Source organism: Lutra lutra, chromosome 6 (genome assembly GCF_902655055.1).
Source record: "Lutra lutra chromosome 6, mLutLut1.2, whole genome shotgun sequence".
In the NCBI taxonomy this organism is placed as follows: Eukaryota; Metazoa; Chordata; class Mammalia; order Carnivora; family Mustelidae; genus Lutra; species Lutra lutra.
In genome coordinates, this window is record NC_062283.1 from 90,304,407 (window position 1) to 90,319,795 (window position 15,389).

General features: G+C 40.8%; 1 protein-coding gene across 2 annotated transcripts in view; it reads left to right on the forward strand.

The window, feature by feature from the left end:
• Positions 1–8,198, forward strand: part of HECA (hdc homolog, cell cycle regulator) — a 46,699-nt gene extending 38,501 nt beyond the window's left edge. Inside the window, exons 3-5 of one of the 2 annotated variants that reach the window (XR_007128080.1) lie at positions 371–525; positions 4,473–4,852; positions 6,097–8,198. Coding sequence is in view for 1 of the 2 variants with exons in the window: in XM_047733258.1 (XP_047589214.1) it covers positions 371–525; positions 4,473–4,637 (320 nt within the window). In the remaining variant the exon portion in view is untranslated. Of the gene's footprint in view, positions 1–370; positions 526–4,472 lie in introns of both variants that reach the window. The other variant, XM_047733258.1, reaches the window with a different exon arrangement.
• Positions 8,199–15,389: the final 7,191 nt, after the last annotated feature.

Below are 15,389 nucleotides of genomic sequence, written 5' to 3' on the forward strand. Positions count from 1 at the left end.
GTGTTGTTGGTTCAGGCTCTGTGCCACACACAGGCTTCTGAGCTGAGAGTCCTGCATGACCATTGGTTGGTTTGTAGGATTTGTGGCTTGGTCATTTGAATTTGGATGTCCATATTGTAAACCTGGCAGTACTTTTTAGAAAAGTGAATTGAAGCACTATTTAATAAAGATACAACTTTGAAGTATGTGTCCCATTGACAGTTGTAATTCATCATTATTCTAAAAGGACAACTTGGGGATATAGGCTGAATATGACCTATTTTGCTACTTATTTTCTCTGAATGGTAACATGTTTGCTTATAATTGATAGATCAGCCAGTGTTTTAGCCCCAATGATGGCCATTCTCAGCACTGTGTCTTCTGTGCACAGGGAGGCTCATGCACCTGTACGCGGTATGCGTGGACTGCCTGGAAGGGGTCCACAAGATCATCTGCATCAAGTGTAAGTCACGGTGGGATGGCAGCTGGCACCAGCTGGGCACCATGTACACCTACGACATCCTGGCTGCCTCTCCGTGCTGTCAGGTTGGTATCAACCCCCCAGAGCGAGCTGCGCGTGAACTCCGCCCGGCTTCTTTTCCCTGGTGAATGCAGAGGAGATAGAGCCGCACCATCGTTCATTCAGGGGAGGGCTAGGAAGATAGCTCGAGTGGCTCTACCACCTCATCCCCGAGTCCAGGAATGATGGCTAATTTACCATGGTGTGACGAGGGTGTTGTAGAATTAGGGGTATTGTAGAATAATATATAATTAATGGGAAATATTTTTAGGGTATCAAGTAAAAAAGGTAGTTTATAAAATGGTGTAACAGTATGCTTCTCTTTGTAAAAAGTGACTACAGAAAGGGATCTGCTAACCTATAAGCCCGAGGTTGTGTCTGAATGCTGGGATGCTAAGTGGTTCCTGTCGCTTGTATTTTCTTGTTTTGTGTGACTAACATATACTTAGGTTCTAATAAGAAAAAGTCATTTATTTATTTATTAATTACGATTTTATTTATTTGACAGACAGAGATCACAAGTAGGCAGAGAGGCAGGCAGAGAGAGGGGAAGGGAAGCAGGCTCCCTGCTCAGCAGGGAGCCCGACGCTGGGCTGGATCCCAGGACCCTGAGATATGACCTGAGCCAAAGGCAGAGGCTTTAACCCAGTGAGCCACCCAGATGCCCCAAGAAGAAGTCATTTAAAAGGTAGGGGCGCCTGGGTGGCTCAGTGGATTAGGCCGCTGCCTTCGGCTCAGGTCATGATCTCAGGGTCCTAGGATCGAGCCCTGCATCGGGCTCTCTGCTCAGCAGGGAGCCTGCTTCCTCCTCTCTCTCTGCCTTCCTCTCTGCCTGCTTGTGATCTCTCTGTCAAATAAATAAATAAAAAAAAAAAATCTTTAAAAAAAAAAAAAAGAAATAAAAGGAAGCAGAAACTTTTACTTTCTTTGGTGGACAGCATTTTCTTTTTGCTTCCTTTCTGTGGGGTAGCACAGTTACATAGGGACTGCCTTCTTCTACGGTGTTGGAGGCTATCATGAAATGTTTGTAATCCTTAAAGCATTGCTGAGAGGAAGCATTTTACAAAGTTTAGCTGTCACCAGAGGAAAGGGAGGTAGTAGTCTGGGAAAACACGTTAAATAAGTTCATGGAAACACAGGAGGCAAAACAAAATCCTTGGAAGTATCTTGGTTCATTTCCAAGTGCTTGGAGGAAAAGAGAGCCTTGTTTTAGAATTCCTTCATGTTCATGGGTGGGAGAGAATTTTACTTTGCTCTTTAGTCTCCAAGCCTGGCTTTAATACAAATAACTATTAAGCACTTCATTAGTTACTACATAGCTTTGTATCTTTAGCACTATGGTGTGATTTTTAAAAAAAGAATATCCTGTGATAAGCTGTGCAGGTTGAAGGAAAAGATTGGCCGAGTGGGTGCTTCAGCCATACTTTGTCTATACTAGTGTTCTCAAAAGAGAGCTATGGTGAGGAGAGACCTAAATGGCCATCCATAGCCTGTCGTTTGATTCCAGACAGGGCTGACTTTTCTCGTATGCTATTCTAATATATTGACCACATTTCCATTTCAAAATTCCATTAGCCTTGGAAATGAGATTTCAAAGTCTTTTTAGCTGCGCCCTGTAGCATTTTGTAGTACTCAACTGTGCTACAGCGCCAGCTCTTGGATGAGAGAAACAGAAGGAAGTGGCTCCTCTCGTTGACACACACAAGAGAGGATTCTCTTTTAAAGAACTAAGGAAGGAAAAGAGTTTGGGGCCGTTCATTGGTGCTAGAAAGGACGTGGGAGAGCTAGGTTAGCCTCCTTGTTTTCCACACACAGTGGGGGTCTTTACAAATGTGGCACTGCCATGCTAAAACCTCTAACTCCCTGTCTGCTATACCACTGAGAGGCAGTGGGATTATGTCCTTATCTTTAGGGAGGAGAGCAGAATGGCATCCTGCCATAGCCAGCCTGTTGGTATTTACTATGTATTTCTTCCTTAAAACAATGTGAGCCCAGACCTCTATTTTCTGGCCTTGAACTAAAAGTGGAAAACAGGGGCGCCTGGGTGGCTCAGTGGGTTAAGGCGCTGCCTTCGGCTCAGGTCATGGTCTCAGGGTCCTGGGATCGAGTCCCGCATCAGGCTCTCTGCTCAGTAGGGAGCCTGCTTCCCTCTCTCTCTCTGCCTGACTCTCTGTCTACTTGTGATCTCTCTCTGCCAAATAAATAAATAAAATCTTAAAAAAATAAAAAAAAAATAAAAGTGGAAAACAATGTTTGATTACTCTTCGGCTTTTAAAAAAAAAAATGTCATTTAACTACAGTTCACTCTTGAACAACATGTGGGGTAGGGGTACTGACCCCATGTGCGGTCAAAAATCTGCCTGTTACTTTTAACTCCCCAAACACTTAAATACGAACAGCCTGCTGTTGACCAGAAGCCTTACTGATAACATGAATGGTTGATTGACACGTATTTTGTGTAAGTATTTTATACTGTATCTTTACAATAAAACAAAGGAAAGAAAATGTTATAAAGAAAATAATAAGGAAAAGAAAATACATTTATAGTCCTGTACTGTATTTAATTTTAAAAGCTGCTCCTAAGTGGACCTGTGCAGTTCAACCCATGTTGTTCAAGGGCAACTGTGTATTCACTGGGAAGGTGTAAATGTTAGACGCTATTAAGGAATCCAGGAAGGTCTTCTGCTAAGACTTTGAGCCGAAAAGAAGCTTAATGGTTAATGATTTGAAAGGAATAACAGATTAAAGAAAATGATTAAAGAGAGAGGTTTGCCCAGAATTTCACTTTTTTTTTTTTTTTAAGATTTTATTTATTTGTTAGAGAGAGAGAGAGAGAGAGAGAGAGAGAGAGAGCATGTGGGAGCACAGGCAGACAGAGTGTCAGGCAGAGGCAGAGGGAGAAGCAGGCTCCCTGCCGAGCAAGGAGCCCGATGTGGGACTTGATCCCAGGACCCTGGGATCATGACCTGAGCCGAAGGCAGCTGCTTAACCAACTGAGCCACCCAGGCGTCCCCCAGAATTTAATTTGTTGTTCAGAGCGATTAGTCAGCTAAAAGGGAATTTATCTTAGCCACAGAAAGGTTGTCCGTGTCATAACTAAGAATGTGGGCTCTGGAATAAGCTTCTTTGGTCCAGTCCTCAGCCTTTCTGCTTCCTAACTATGTGGCCTTGGGCATGTTGCTATCAGTCTGTGCCTGTGTCTTCATCTAAATTCACAGACCACCACGTAACTCCCATGAGTATGTTGAGGACAAAATGAGATTATACTTTTTATTACATTTCTGGAATGTATCTAAATTGAGAGACTGTTGTATCTATCGTTTCTGGTTATTCCTTTAAGTTCTTGGACCTTGCGCTAAAAGGTTCTAGTCTTGTGCTGTTAGAGACCCAGGCACAAAGGAAGATCTAGTGTGCGGTGGTTTCCCGAAGCCTCAGGATCCACAGAGCACTTCTTCCAGGATTGTTAATTTTGCTGGAGTATTTTCGGGAAATTTTATTTTTACATCAAAGGAAACAAGTGTAGTAAGGAGCAGAATGCGAAAATGTGTATGAATTTTTAAAATAAACTCAGCCCAGTCCATGAAGTTTCATGAGGCTTTGACTGAGGGGAGTCAGCTTCAGCCTCTTCTTACAGTCCAGGGGGAGGGGTGTCCTGTTGTTAGGGGAGCCTCCTTGGAGCAGTTCAGGCCCTGCGGTTTGGGAATTTTGCTCCTGCCAGTAGGTGAAAGTGCTCAGGGTGCCGCAGGTCAGAGGGAAATGAGGAGTGAGTCTGTCAGACGGGTGATGAATGTGTGAATGTGTATCTTCCGCTCTGCCTCCCCTGCGTTTGCTAACAAGAGAGACAGATGCCCAGCTAAACTCCGGAGCAGTTCCTCAGACCTCACGGTGTTGCGTTTTGGCGTGGGTGGCGGTGACAGCATGGCGAGGCGGAGGGAAGGGCGCGGTGGCTGACGCGTCTGTGTTTCGCCCGCAGGCCCGCCTGAACTGTAAGCACTGCGGGAAGCCCGTGATCGACGTGCGGATCGGGATGCAGTACTTCTCCGAGTACAGCAACGTCCAGCAGTGTCCGCACTGTGGGAACCTGGACTACCATTTCGTGAAGCCATTTTCCTCCTTCAAAGTTCTCGAAGCTTATTGATGAAAGCTTTGCTTTAGGAATAGCTATTTTATTGACTTTTATTTCTTTATTACATATCTTTTATAGGGAAACATTCTGTGACATGACTTTCTTTTCTAATTTAAAGGAGAGTTCCTTTGTGTATGTGTGCCACTAAAAAGGGTTTGGCCCCTTGCCCTCTCTTGACTCCTGAGTGTTGGTCTGTGGTCCTGACCGGAGCCCAAATGGATAATCCCGTCAGTCTGGGGTAGAGGTTCACTATCACTAAGAGTCTCTGGGACAGCTTTTAAGGTGGTGGGGAGGATAGGGTGGATTTAGTTAAAGGGATTATGGGATTATCAACTAAAAGCCTGGTGGGAGTTGGAAAGAAACTCTTATTAAAATGTTAACTGTCTAAAGACCCACTTTTAAGATCCTGCTCTGGGCCTTGAGAAGAACATGGGACAGTAAGTCTGTGCCTGGAGCGCTGGGAGTGCACTACTCTGTCTTGGCTCAGTGTTGTGCCAACACACTGACCTGCAGATGATTGGAAAGCAGACACGAGTGGTGTTTCTGTCACCTCTGCGATTAGGCAGGCAGTTTTCACACTGAAAATTATATCCAAATTATAAGACATAGGAAAACTGGTGGTGTTGCAAATGTTTTTAGGTAAACTGACCTGTAACAGAGAGAACATACTGAATGAATTTGGAAGTGATGCACATGGACTCAAGGGGGCAAGATCAGGCGGGACCCTGTTTTTGGAATTGTGTCTTTGAACTTGGTCAGATGAGCTCTTAAGGAGAACCCATGAATGACATGATTTGGGTGGTACTGATTTATATAGGTTGCACTGTCCAAGTGCCATTTGATGTCAGATTCTTCTCACAGGTAAATCTCACAGCCAGAGACCCTAACTGGTGAAATTCAGAACCATCATCACTATGCTTTTTCTTCCACAAAATTGTTATGGCCACATTTTACCCATTTAATGCTGAGCTTCCCAAATCATAGGTTTGACCCCAAGAAGGAAAGGAAAAAATTGCTTTGTGAGGATATGAGGAAAGGAATAATAATTTTAATATTTCTTTTTAAAAGTGTGTTTTCATTTCTCAAAACCACAGACTGTAATATATAATAGTATTTTGAAAACAGATCAATCTGAAGCTCTCCATGATACTTCACCATTAGTGAAACAAGATGATAATTTGTATAATTTGATTAGTCAGAGCATTGGGCTTTCCAGAATACAGCCTTTTATAATTAGAGCTTGATGATTTAAATAGACTGACACCCTATACCATCATAGAATTGGAATTGGAATATGATTTCTCAAAAATGGATTTGGTAATTTCAAGTATTGTACACATATATGCTAATAGAAAGCTGAAAATACATCTGTTTTCTGGGTAGCCAAATTTGGGGTGATGTGAACAGTTTGTATTACTCATGTGGTTTATACCTTTTTTTTTTTTTTTTTTTTTTTTTTTTTCCTCAGAAGAACAGCTGTTTTTCCTCTGAGAAGTTTTTAGGTATTACTGTAAGCAAGTTTCAGTTCTACTGTATGAAATATTTGATGTTTTTTTTTGAAACAACAGAGCATTGAAGAACCAGTATATCAGCTAATGTTCTTATCTTTCAGTTTGGATGATTGTAATTCGGTTTATTGCCTCTCATTTGGTGTTTGATGGTCTGAAAAATATTTCACAGTGGGGGGAAATGCTCAGTGCGTCTACGAAGCAGCAAATCGATATTGGCCTGAAAAAGGCCTATAGGACAGAGCCCTTGCAGATGTGTCCTTAACACACAGAGCTGTATTTGTGAGTTAACTGGTGCCCCACTGATTCTCTCATGTACCCAAGTATAAAAATTCGTAGGTTTCTCGTGTCTTGAGGTAATATTTGAGTTTCAGTTCTGAATTTCAAATGGATAATAAAATATTTGTAATGCTGTTTTTTAATGCACCTAAAATTTTATAGAGAAACCTGTTTATTATTATTGTTCTGGATCTTAAAGTTTATGTATAAATCATGTTCACAAGCCCCTTAGTCTAAAACTGCTGTGAATGTGGTGTCTGATGCATTCAGTATTTTCTTCTTCCATTGGTTTGTACTCTCCAAAAAATAAATAGGAGGAGTTTTCCCTGTAATTGGATAAAATTTGCTTTTGGCCTTTATTTGGACCACAAAGTTAGGATTCTGTGGATGCTGCAGTTCTGAAAAAGGAGAGGGATAGGTATCATCTCTATAGGATGATTCTCCCTATAGGAGAATATTGTTTGCCGTTAAGGCATCACATTCTCTTCTAAAGCAGAAAATCTGGTTTATTTGAGAATGAAATATAATGAGTATGCAACAATGTGGAGAATAAATCTTATTTTGGAAATCTGCTATCCTTAGTATTTTCACCAGGTTTTCTCAAAGTACTTTGCTCTGAATACATCAGTGGAAATTGGAGTATGTCAAAAAAGATGACTATTTTGTTGTGGTTTGGATATTAAAGGATGGGGGAGCAGCGGCGTTGCCACCGCCACCGCTGCCGCCTCCTCCTCCTCCTCGCTCTTGTGGATATTAAAGGATATTAGTCACCCAAGAGACCCATTTTTCTGTTTTTCTGATAGACAGTGTTCAATAAAATGAACCACTCATAAGTGACTAATAATTTCAAAGTGATTTTTTCACCTGTTCTAACTTTTTTTAAAAAAATCATTTATTTTTTTAAGAGTTCTGTACCTGGAACAAATAAAATTTTACCTGCTTCAGTTCAGTGAGAAACCATTTCTGATGACTTTATCGATTCTCTTTAGGCTGACTCAGTTCTCCATTCTCTTCTGGTTGCACATGAAGCAAGTGATGATACCGAGTTTATCAACTGCTTGATTAAAAGATAGACATTGGCCATGAAATTGGGCGGTGGGATAAATTATTCCATTCAAACTAAGCTAGAGCTCTCCCCGGTCTTTAATTTCCAGGTTTTGCAGAAGAAGTTTATTTTCAGAGTAAAAAGTATTTTCATTGCTTTTGGGGGGAAATTAACTCATCAGGAAGGAATATTATTAGGTGTTTAAATACTAAAACTAACAGGCTGATGCATAACTTAGTAGACCATGAAGACTAATTTGCTGAAATTTTGTGTTTTGTCCCCTAAGACCAACGCCTCACGTACAGTTGGTTCTCCTGCGCCCGGGTCGGGACCTCTGCGTGGCTTCTCCTCTTTGGTCTCCTGGTTGCAGCTCTTGAGCAGTTTCAGTTGGTTGTTTGGGAGGACTTGAGGAGAAACCGCTCCTGTTCAGTGTTTTGGTTCCTTTAATAGGATGCTGCCTAACCCAGCTCATCTCTATGTCCTTTGACTTCATTATTACTCCAGGTAATTGAAAGAAAACATAATGGATGGGCATCGTTAAAACCAGCTCAAAAATATATTCTTGTCCTAAAGATTTCTTGTCAAGATGTCTTGGATTGCACTTTTGTTGAGGGAAGACAGTGTAAATAGTTAAAGAATGTGGATAAAACTGAAACATTTGGTTATGGAATTGTGTGTGGTGTTTGAAAGTTTCTGTTTGTGAAATGTATGTATTAAAAATAATAAAATCTCAGAAGCTAACGTTGTACTCTCTCTTCGGAGTGTCACTTTATTTTTTTGTCTGGGCTTCAGGGTTTTGGAGCTTGGGCCTATTTGATCAGAATAGATAATGGGGAAGCCTTTCTGGGGTTTGAGCACAGTCCGTTCTCGGTCACTGCTGCCGGTCATGGGAACCGCAGCCTCTTTATGCTGTTCGATGGCGGCGGGTCGCATGCAGCCTACCTTCGCAATACAATAAGCCTTCTATAGAACAGAGTTACTTCCATATAGATGGTCCAAAGTTAATTGTTCTGGTTATAGGGAGCTCTATTGAATGGGTAGACAGTCCTAGTCTACAGATTTTTCTTGGGTTCCCAGGCCTGTAACTATTTTTATAACGAGAAGACTTGATCATACGCTGCTTCATTTTAAGAAAATGAAAACTGAGTTGTGATTAAACCTCTTGCGACTTTGCACCGTGGTGAGGTATGTTTTAGCTTTTAAATCTCATTGTCCCTTTCATTTCCACTGTCACTCTCAGCTAGTGAATTGAAATCCACAAAAACACTGGAACACAGGAGAAGAGGTGGAAATGTGGGTGAGGGCCGCGTCTCCAGTCCGCCAGTGGATTCAAAGGCTTGTCTTCCCACTTACTGCAGACCTCTCAGGCGTAAATTTTATTTTACTTGAAGCCATAAGGACTCGGGATCTTATGGTTTCTGCTAGTGTAATTTACTCAACAAAATTCCTTCGCAGTTGTAAGAAAAATACAGTTCTTAACTGTGGCAGAGCAGAGAGAGGAAACGAAGTTAAGCAGTGATTGATAGGAATTAAGTTTAATGGGAGAAGAATCTTGTTTGTTTGTAGTGGTTTCCATTTCTTTAAATCCGGCTTATATTGTTTTCACTTAAATCTAGCAGCAATTAAATTCCTAATTATGCAGGCGGTTTTCTTGAGTGAAGAGGTAAATTTTGGGAGGAAAAAAAAGCTTGCCTTGAGTTTGTGTTCTTTCCATGTTTTGCTAGCTGGCCATAGTTGGGATAAACCTTACTTAATGACTATGAAATACCTTTGAAGATAGTTACTATTTTAAGTAATTTTTTTCAAGGAATATTTTTCTCCTGTAATGGCAGCCTGTAGCACTGTGGTAATGACTTCATACAAGCTCCATCTAGTATTGCTATGCCTCAGGGGTGGCAAAATAAAAATTAACAAAGTACTTTGATGGAGTTCAGTAGGACGACACTGTTTACATTTGTCGGTGCTCAGCGAATAGAATCTGCCGCCATTACATCATTTCATCATTTTCTGGTGAGGGATACTATGCCAAGTGGTTCTGATACACAAGATCAAAAATTTAGATCATATCTTAAAATCAAGTTTAGAGCTATCTAGTCACATGTCTCATAAACATAAGAGTAAAAACCCATAGCCATAAAAGTCTAGAATTTAGAGATGCCAGAATTTAGCACAAGGGTTATGTTTTCAGTTGTATTCACAATAATATATGTTTGTTAAATTGCATCACTGTTGTACTTATTTTAGAGAGAAATGGAGGCTTAGAGAATTTAAATCTATATAATAAATTCACGTAGTTAATGGCTGAGAATATCAAGTCTGGGTTTCTTCTCCTAGCCCTCCAAATAATATCAATGGATGGGTACTTTGCTTAGAGGTGAGAGATAACTTTGGGTTTATTTTCACAAGACAGTAGATGTAAAAGGCATAGCCCTCGTTTTAGCCAGACAGGTGCTAAAATGGCAGTAATTCTGAGCGTTTTCCCTGAGCCGTTGTATAAGGGTGACACGTACTTTTGAAAGCATCCCTTCTTTTTAGAAGAAAAAACCAAAGAGGAACACTTTTATAAAAGGGAAAAATAATATTTGAAATCAGTAATTGTGTCTTTTGCCTCATTTTTTGTGCACTAATTTCTTGACGTGTTCCCTTTTATTTGAGCATTGCTTGAGGGTATAAGGTGACATTTTAACAGTCTGCACTAAGAATTCACCATTTTATTCACTTTGGGATCTGACTTTGAGTTGTTTGATTCCAACATGTCCAGCTGTCAGATTTGATAGCATTGGTCTCCGCAATTTGGGCAGGGTTTTCCTTTTTGACTAACGTTTCAAACAGTTTCTCTTGGTGTGTTTCATTTTTGGTTTCTCACTATTTTGTCTGAAGCTCTGGTATCTCAGACTTTTTTTTTTTTTTTTTACGGTTTTATTTATTTGACAGAAATAGAGCACAAGCAGGGGGAGCAGCAGGCAGAGGGAGAGGGAGAAGCTGAGCAGGGAGCCTGATGTGGGTCTTGATTTCAGGACCCCGAGATCATGATCCAAGCCAAAGGCAGATGCTTAACCCACTGAGCCACCCAGGTGCCCCTCTGAGGCTTTTTTGAGTTTTATTTGTATTCCACACAGGCTTAGAGGGAAAATGCTGGTTACATGTTTCTTTTAGTGACTTAAGATTTTTTATGGTCTAGGAGCTATCTCTTGAGCTAATATGTAGCGATACTCCAAATTATTGCAAAACCGTGAGTTGGCAATCAGTGCCTTATACTTGTTTTCATCATGTTAACAAATCACATATTTTTCTGAAGCTCTGTTGACATAGCAGGGTGGTTGATGAAAAAGTAAAGCTAAGGTGAAGCCCCTAGGCTAGAGTTTGTCTGAGGCTTCAGACCCCCATGGCTCTAAAAAGAGAGTGGTTTGGGCAGGGAGCAAAATGGCAGTCCTGAGGGCTATTGTGAATATTTCAAAAAGCTTAACGGGGATGTAATGAGACTGCACAGGATACCTAAAAGGTCAATTTATTTTTGGCAGGAGTTACAGCAACCCTGGTTATCTCATCAAATGCTGGCAGTAGCATATGTCTCTGATGAATAATATATGAGAATACAAATGAATTATTACCCAATAAATGCTGTTCATTTTATAGACATAACCTTTCAGAATAGGATAGGGTCAAGTTAGGTGAGGGTGGTCTTTGGTGGAGGCAGAGTTGGGAAAATGCCATTTTTTAGAAGTGTCTACTTTTTATAATCCTTTTCCTTTTACCTATTGTGATACTTTCGCCTTATTTTTTCATACCTGCCCATCTCTTTCCTGCCTTGCCCTTTATCCTGACTATCCTATTGTATCAAGGTTCTTAACCATGGGAATAATGGTAAAAGCCTCCTGATAAACCCAGACATGACTTGGTCAATAAATTTAAAAAGCTAGTTAAAAATATAGATTCCTACAATTGCCATTGATACAGACAAGTTAGTTGATCACTGGAGGAATCAATAGACCTATATTTACATATGCGGCCAATTGTTTTTTGACAAAGGTGTAAAGAGAATTCAGCGAAGAAATGGCAGTCCTGGAATAATTTGATATCCATATGCAAAAAAAAAACCAAAAACTAAACCTGGGTTTTTACTCACACCATATTAAAAAAAAAATTCAAAGTGGGTAATAGATCTAAGTGTAAAATCTATAAAAAGATTCTGCACAGTAAAGGAAACAATAAGACTAAAAGGCAACCTACTGAATGGGAGAAGGTATTCACAAATGACATATCTGATAAAGGATTAGTATCCAAAACATTTATTTATTTATTTTAAATATTTTATTTATTTGCCAGAGAGAGAGAGAGAGAGAGAGAGTACACACAAGCAGGCAGAGAGGCAGGCAGAGGCAGCGAGAGAAGCTGGCTCCCCGCCGAGCAAGGAGCCGGATGCAGGACTTGATCCCAGGACCCCAGTCATGACCTGAGCCCAAGGCAGAGGCTTAACCAACTGAGCCACCCAGGTCTCCCTAGTATCCCAACCATTTAAAGAACTGATACTACTCAACACCCAAAGACCGAATAACCCAATTAAAAAATGGGCAGAAGACATGAACAGACATTTCTCTAAAAGAGACTTAGAGATGGCCAGCACACACAAAAATGCTCAGCACCACTCATTACCAGGGAAATGAGATTGGAAACTACAAAGAATTATCACTTCATATCTGTCAAAATGGTTAAAATCAACAACAGGAGAAAAAAAGTGCCTGCAAGGATATGGAGAAAAAGGGAGAAAAACGAACAAGTGCAGCCACTGTGGAAGACAGTATGAAGGTTCCTCAAAAAGTTAAAAGTAGGACTACCCTATGATCCAGTAATTGTACTACTGGGTATTAACCCCCCAAAATACAAAAACTAATTCAAAGGGATACATGCACCCCTATGTCTACTGCAGCATCATTTATAATAGCCAGACTTCGGAAGCAGCCCAAGTGTCCATTGATAGATGAATAAAGAAGATGTGTGTGTGTACACACACACACACACACACACACACACACACACACACACACACTAGCATATTATTCAGCCATAAAAGTAGAATGAAATCTTGCCATTGGCAACAACATGGATAAAGCCAAGAGTATAATGAAGGCTAAGTGAAATAAGTCAGAGAATGGTAAACTAATCACTTACATGTGGAATTTAAGAAAAACCAAACAAGCAAAATGAAAAAAAAAGATCAAGAAATAGACTTTTAGACAACAAACTGATGGTTCAGAGAGGCAGTGGGTGGGGGGATAGGTAGAATGGGTGATGGGATTAAAGAATACAGTTATGATGAAAAAAAAACTCCCACCAAAAACAATGTAAAATCTGAAGATGGATGATTTGGATTTTATTAAAATTAAGAACTTCTCAAACTTCTCAAGATATTAAGAGAATGAAGATGAACTACAGACTGGAAGAAAAGGACTTGTTATCCAGAATCTATGAAGAATTCCCAAAATGTAAAATAACAACAAAAAGACACAATTTTAAAAAGGACAAAATATTGGAACAGGCACTTTGCCAAAAAAAAAAAAAAAAAAAAAGAATGAGAAATGAATGAATACACGATAAAACATTCAACATAATAGTCATTAGGGGCATTCCAATTAAAACCACAACGAAACAGCACTACATACCCATTGGAAGGACTCTGATTATAGAGGGAATACAAATACAAGTTGTTGGCAAAGTGGCCGGGTCCTGAAGCGAACTCTCATTCACTGCTGATGGCAAACAGTCTGGCAGTTTCCTAAAAAGCTAAGCATGCCCGTGCTATATCCCAGCCGTTCCACTCTGTATTTACCCAAGAGAAATGAAAGCATGTCCACACACAGACTCGTTCACGAATGTTTATAGCAGCTTTATTTGTCACAGCCACAGAACAGAAACAACCCAAATGTCCGTCGGCCAGAGAATGGATGAACAGAATGTGGGATATGTATACAGCAGAGCATCGCTCAGCCATAAAAAGGAGCAAAGTATGCATAACATGCAACGACGTGGGTCAAAGTAATCACGCTGCAGTGGAAGAAACCAGAGGAAAAGAGAATACATACCTTATGATGCCATTTATATAAAACTCGAGAAAATGCAAGCAAATCTATAGTGTGCTCTCAGTAGTTGCCTGGGGCTGGGCTGAGGGGCATATATGGGGAGGGGAGAGAGAAAATGATGACAAAGGGGTGGGAGGAAACTTTGGGCAATTGATGTGTACATCACCTTGATTGTGATGACGATTTCACAGGTGTATACATCTTTTGAAACTTATCATATACCTTAAATGTGTGAGTTATTGTATGTTAATTATACCTTCATAAAGCAGAAGAAATATCCTCCCCAAGGGAAGACCTATGCCATAACATTTTATTTAAATTAAAATAATGAGTACACATTCAGGACAGATTCTGTTTGTTTTAAAGTGTGGTTCCTGCAATTATGGCACCTTGCTGCCTTTGCCGCAAAATCTTTTGTGATGCATTCTCTAAGAATACTTCCCCGGGGTTTTCTTTAAAATGGAACAAGACGGGTGCCTGAGTGGCTCAACAGGTTAAGCTTAAGCTTCTGCCTTCAGCTCAGGTCATGATCCCAGGGTCCTGGGATCCAGCATGGCATCAGGCTCCCTGCTTGGCGGGGAGCCTGCTTCTCCCTCTCCCACTCCCCCTGCTTGTGTTCCTTCTCTCGCTGTGTCTCTCTGTGTCAAATAAGTAGATAAAATCTTTAAAATAAATAAATAAATAAAATGGAACAAGAACTTCAAGACACATGAGTAACCCTTTACCCTTTTGGGATTTCTGTCCCATATTCTTTTTGTTTTATTCCAACATTTAATTCAACAGTGCGTGTGTGTGTGTGTGTGTGTGTGAGAGAGAGAGAGAGAGAGAGAATTGCCTTATTTCCAAATATCCTACTGAGTTATTGAAATGGTATTTTCTTTTTATAATTATATGTGATTGGTGCATGTACTATTTTTATTAAATTACATTATTGCAGGGACAAATAGAACAGGCACAAACAAGTTTGGGAATAAATATGGGCTAAGTTTTGGTTAGCACACAACTGTCCGGGGCGCGGCGTAGGGGTGCGTGGGAACTGTGTGCAGGGAAGCCAGGAGCCACAGGCATTCATCACGGTGTAGCTTTATGACATGGGCTAGAGTCCGTGCATTTGTCAGATTGGCTAAGCAAACGTCCGTTGAGAAGGAGTCTACCGCTCAAGATCTCAGTGCTTCCTTTCCCCGTCTGTAATGATGAAGAGTCCCCACCTGGGGCCAGGGGTGTTATGAAGAGTTAGGTGAAGCAGTGTAAATAAAGGGCTCTCTGCAGTCCCTGGCATGTCGTAAGTGCTGACAACGTGTCTTCTTATGGTCACGTGTGTTATTTCATTTTAAGTATTCTTACAATGGTAGGACAGGAAAGACCTCCGAGATTGGCTCATGCTGTGTATTTTACAGGAGAGGAAAATGGTTCAACACATCAGCATACAGGACTGCAGGCCTTGTATGTCACCAAAAGTGGGTAAGGAGGAGGTTCCCTGGGGGCTTCTCCCTAAAGGCTCTTGGAAACCTAGGGAGCAAGCTCTCTGATCAGGTGGAGGAATTGCAGACCTTATCAGACCCCTAAAAGAGCTTCTGAGAGCATCCTTCCTCGTTCAGAAGGCTGGTCATTTTCAATAGCTGTGAACATTTTAAAATCAGTGAGTGTGTGAAGCAAGGCAGCAAGGTAAGAAGGCAGCTGAGAAGGTTCTGGGATGAATAAACAAAGGAAATCTGACTTACGGAGGTGGATTAGAAACTTTGTGAAAGCTGTGTTTGGTTTTCCCCACTTAGGTTTAGCTTCACACTGAGACCTACGCTTCCAAAACCCACGTCTTCCTCGGCTGGAAAATAATTCATTTCTCCCCACTGGCGTG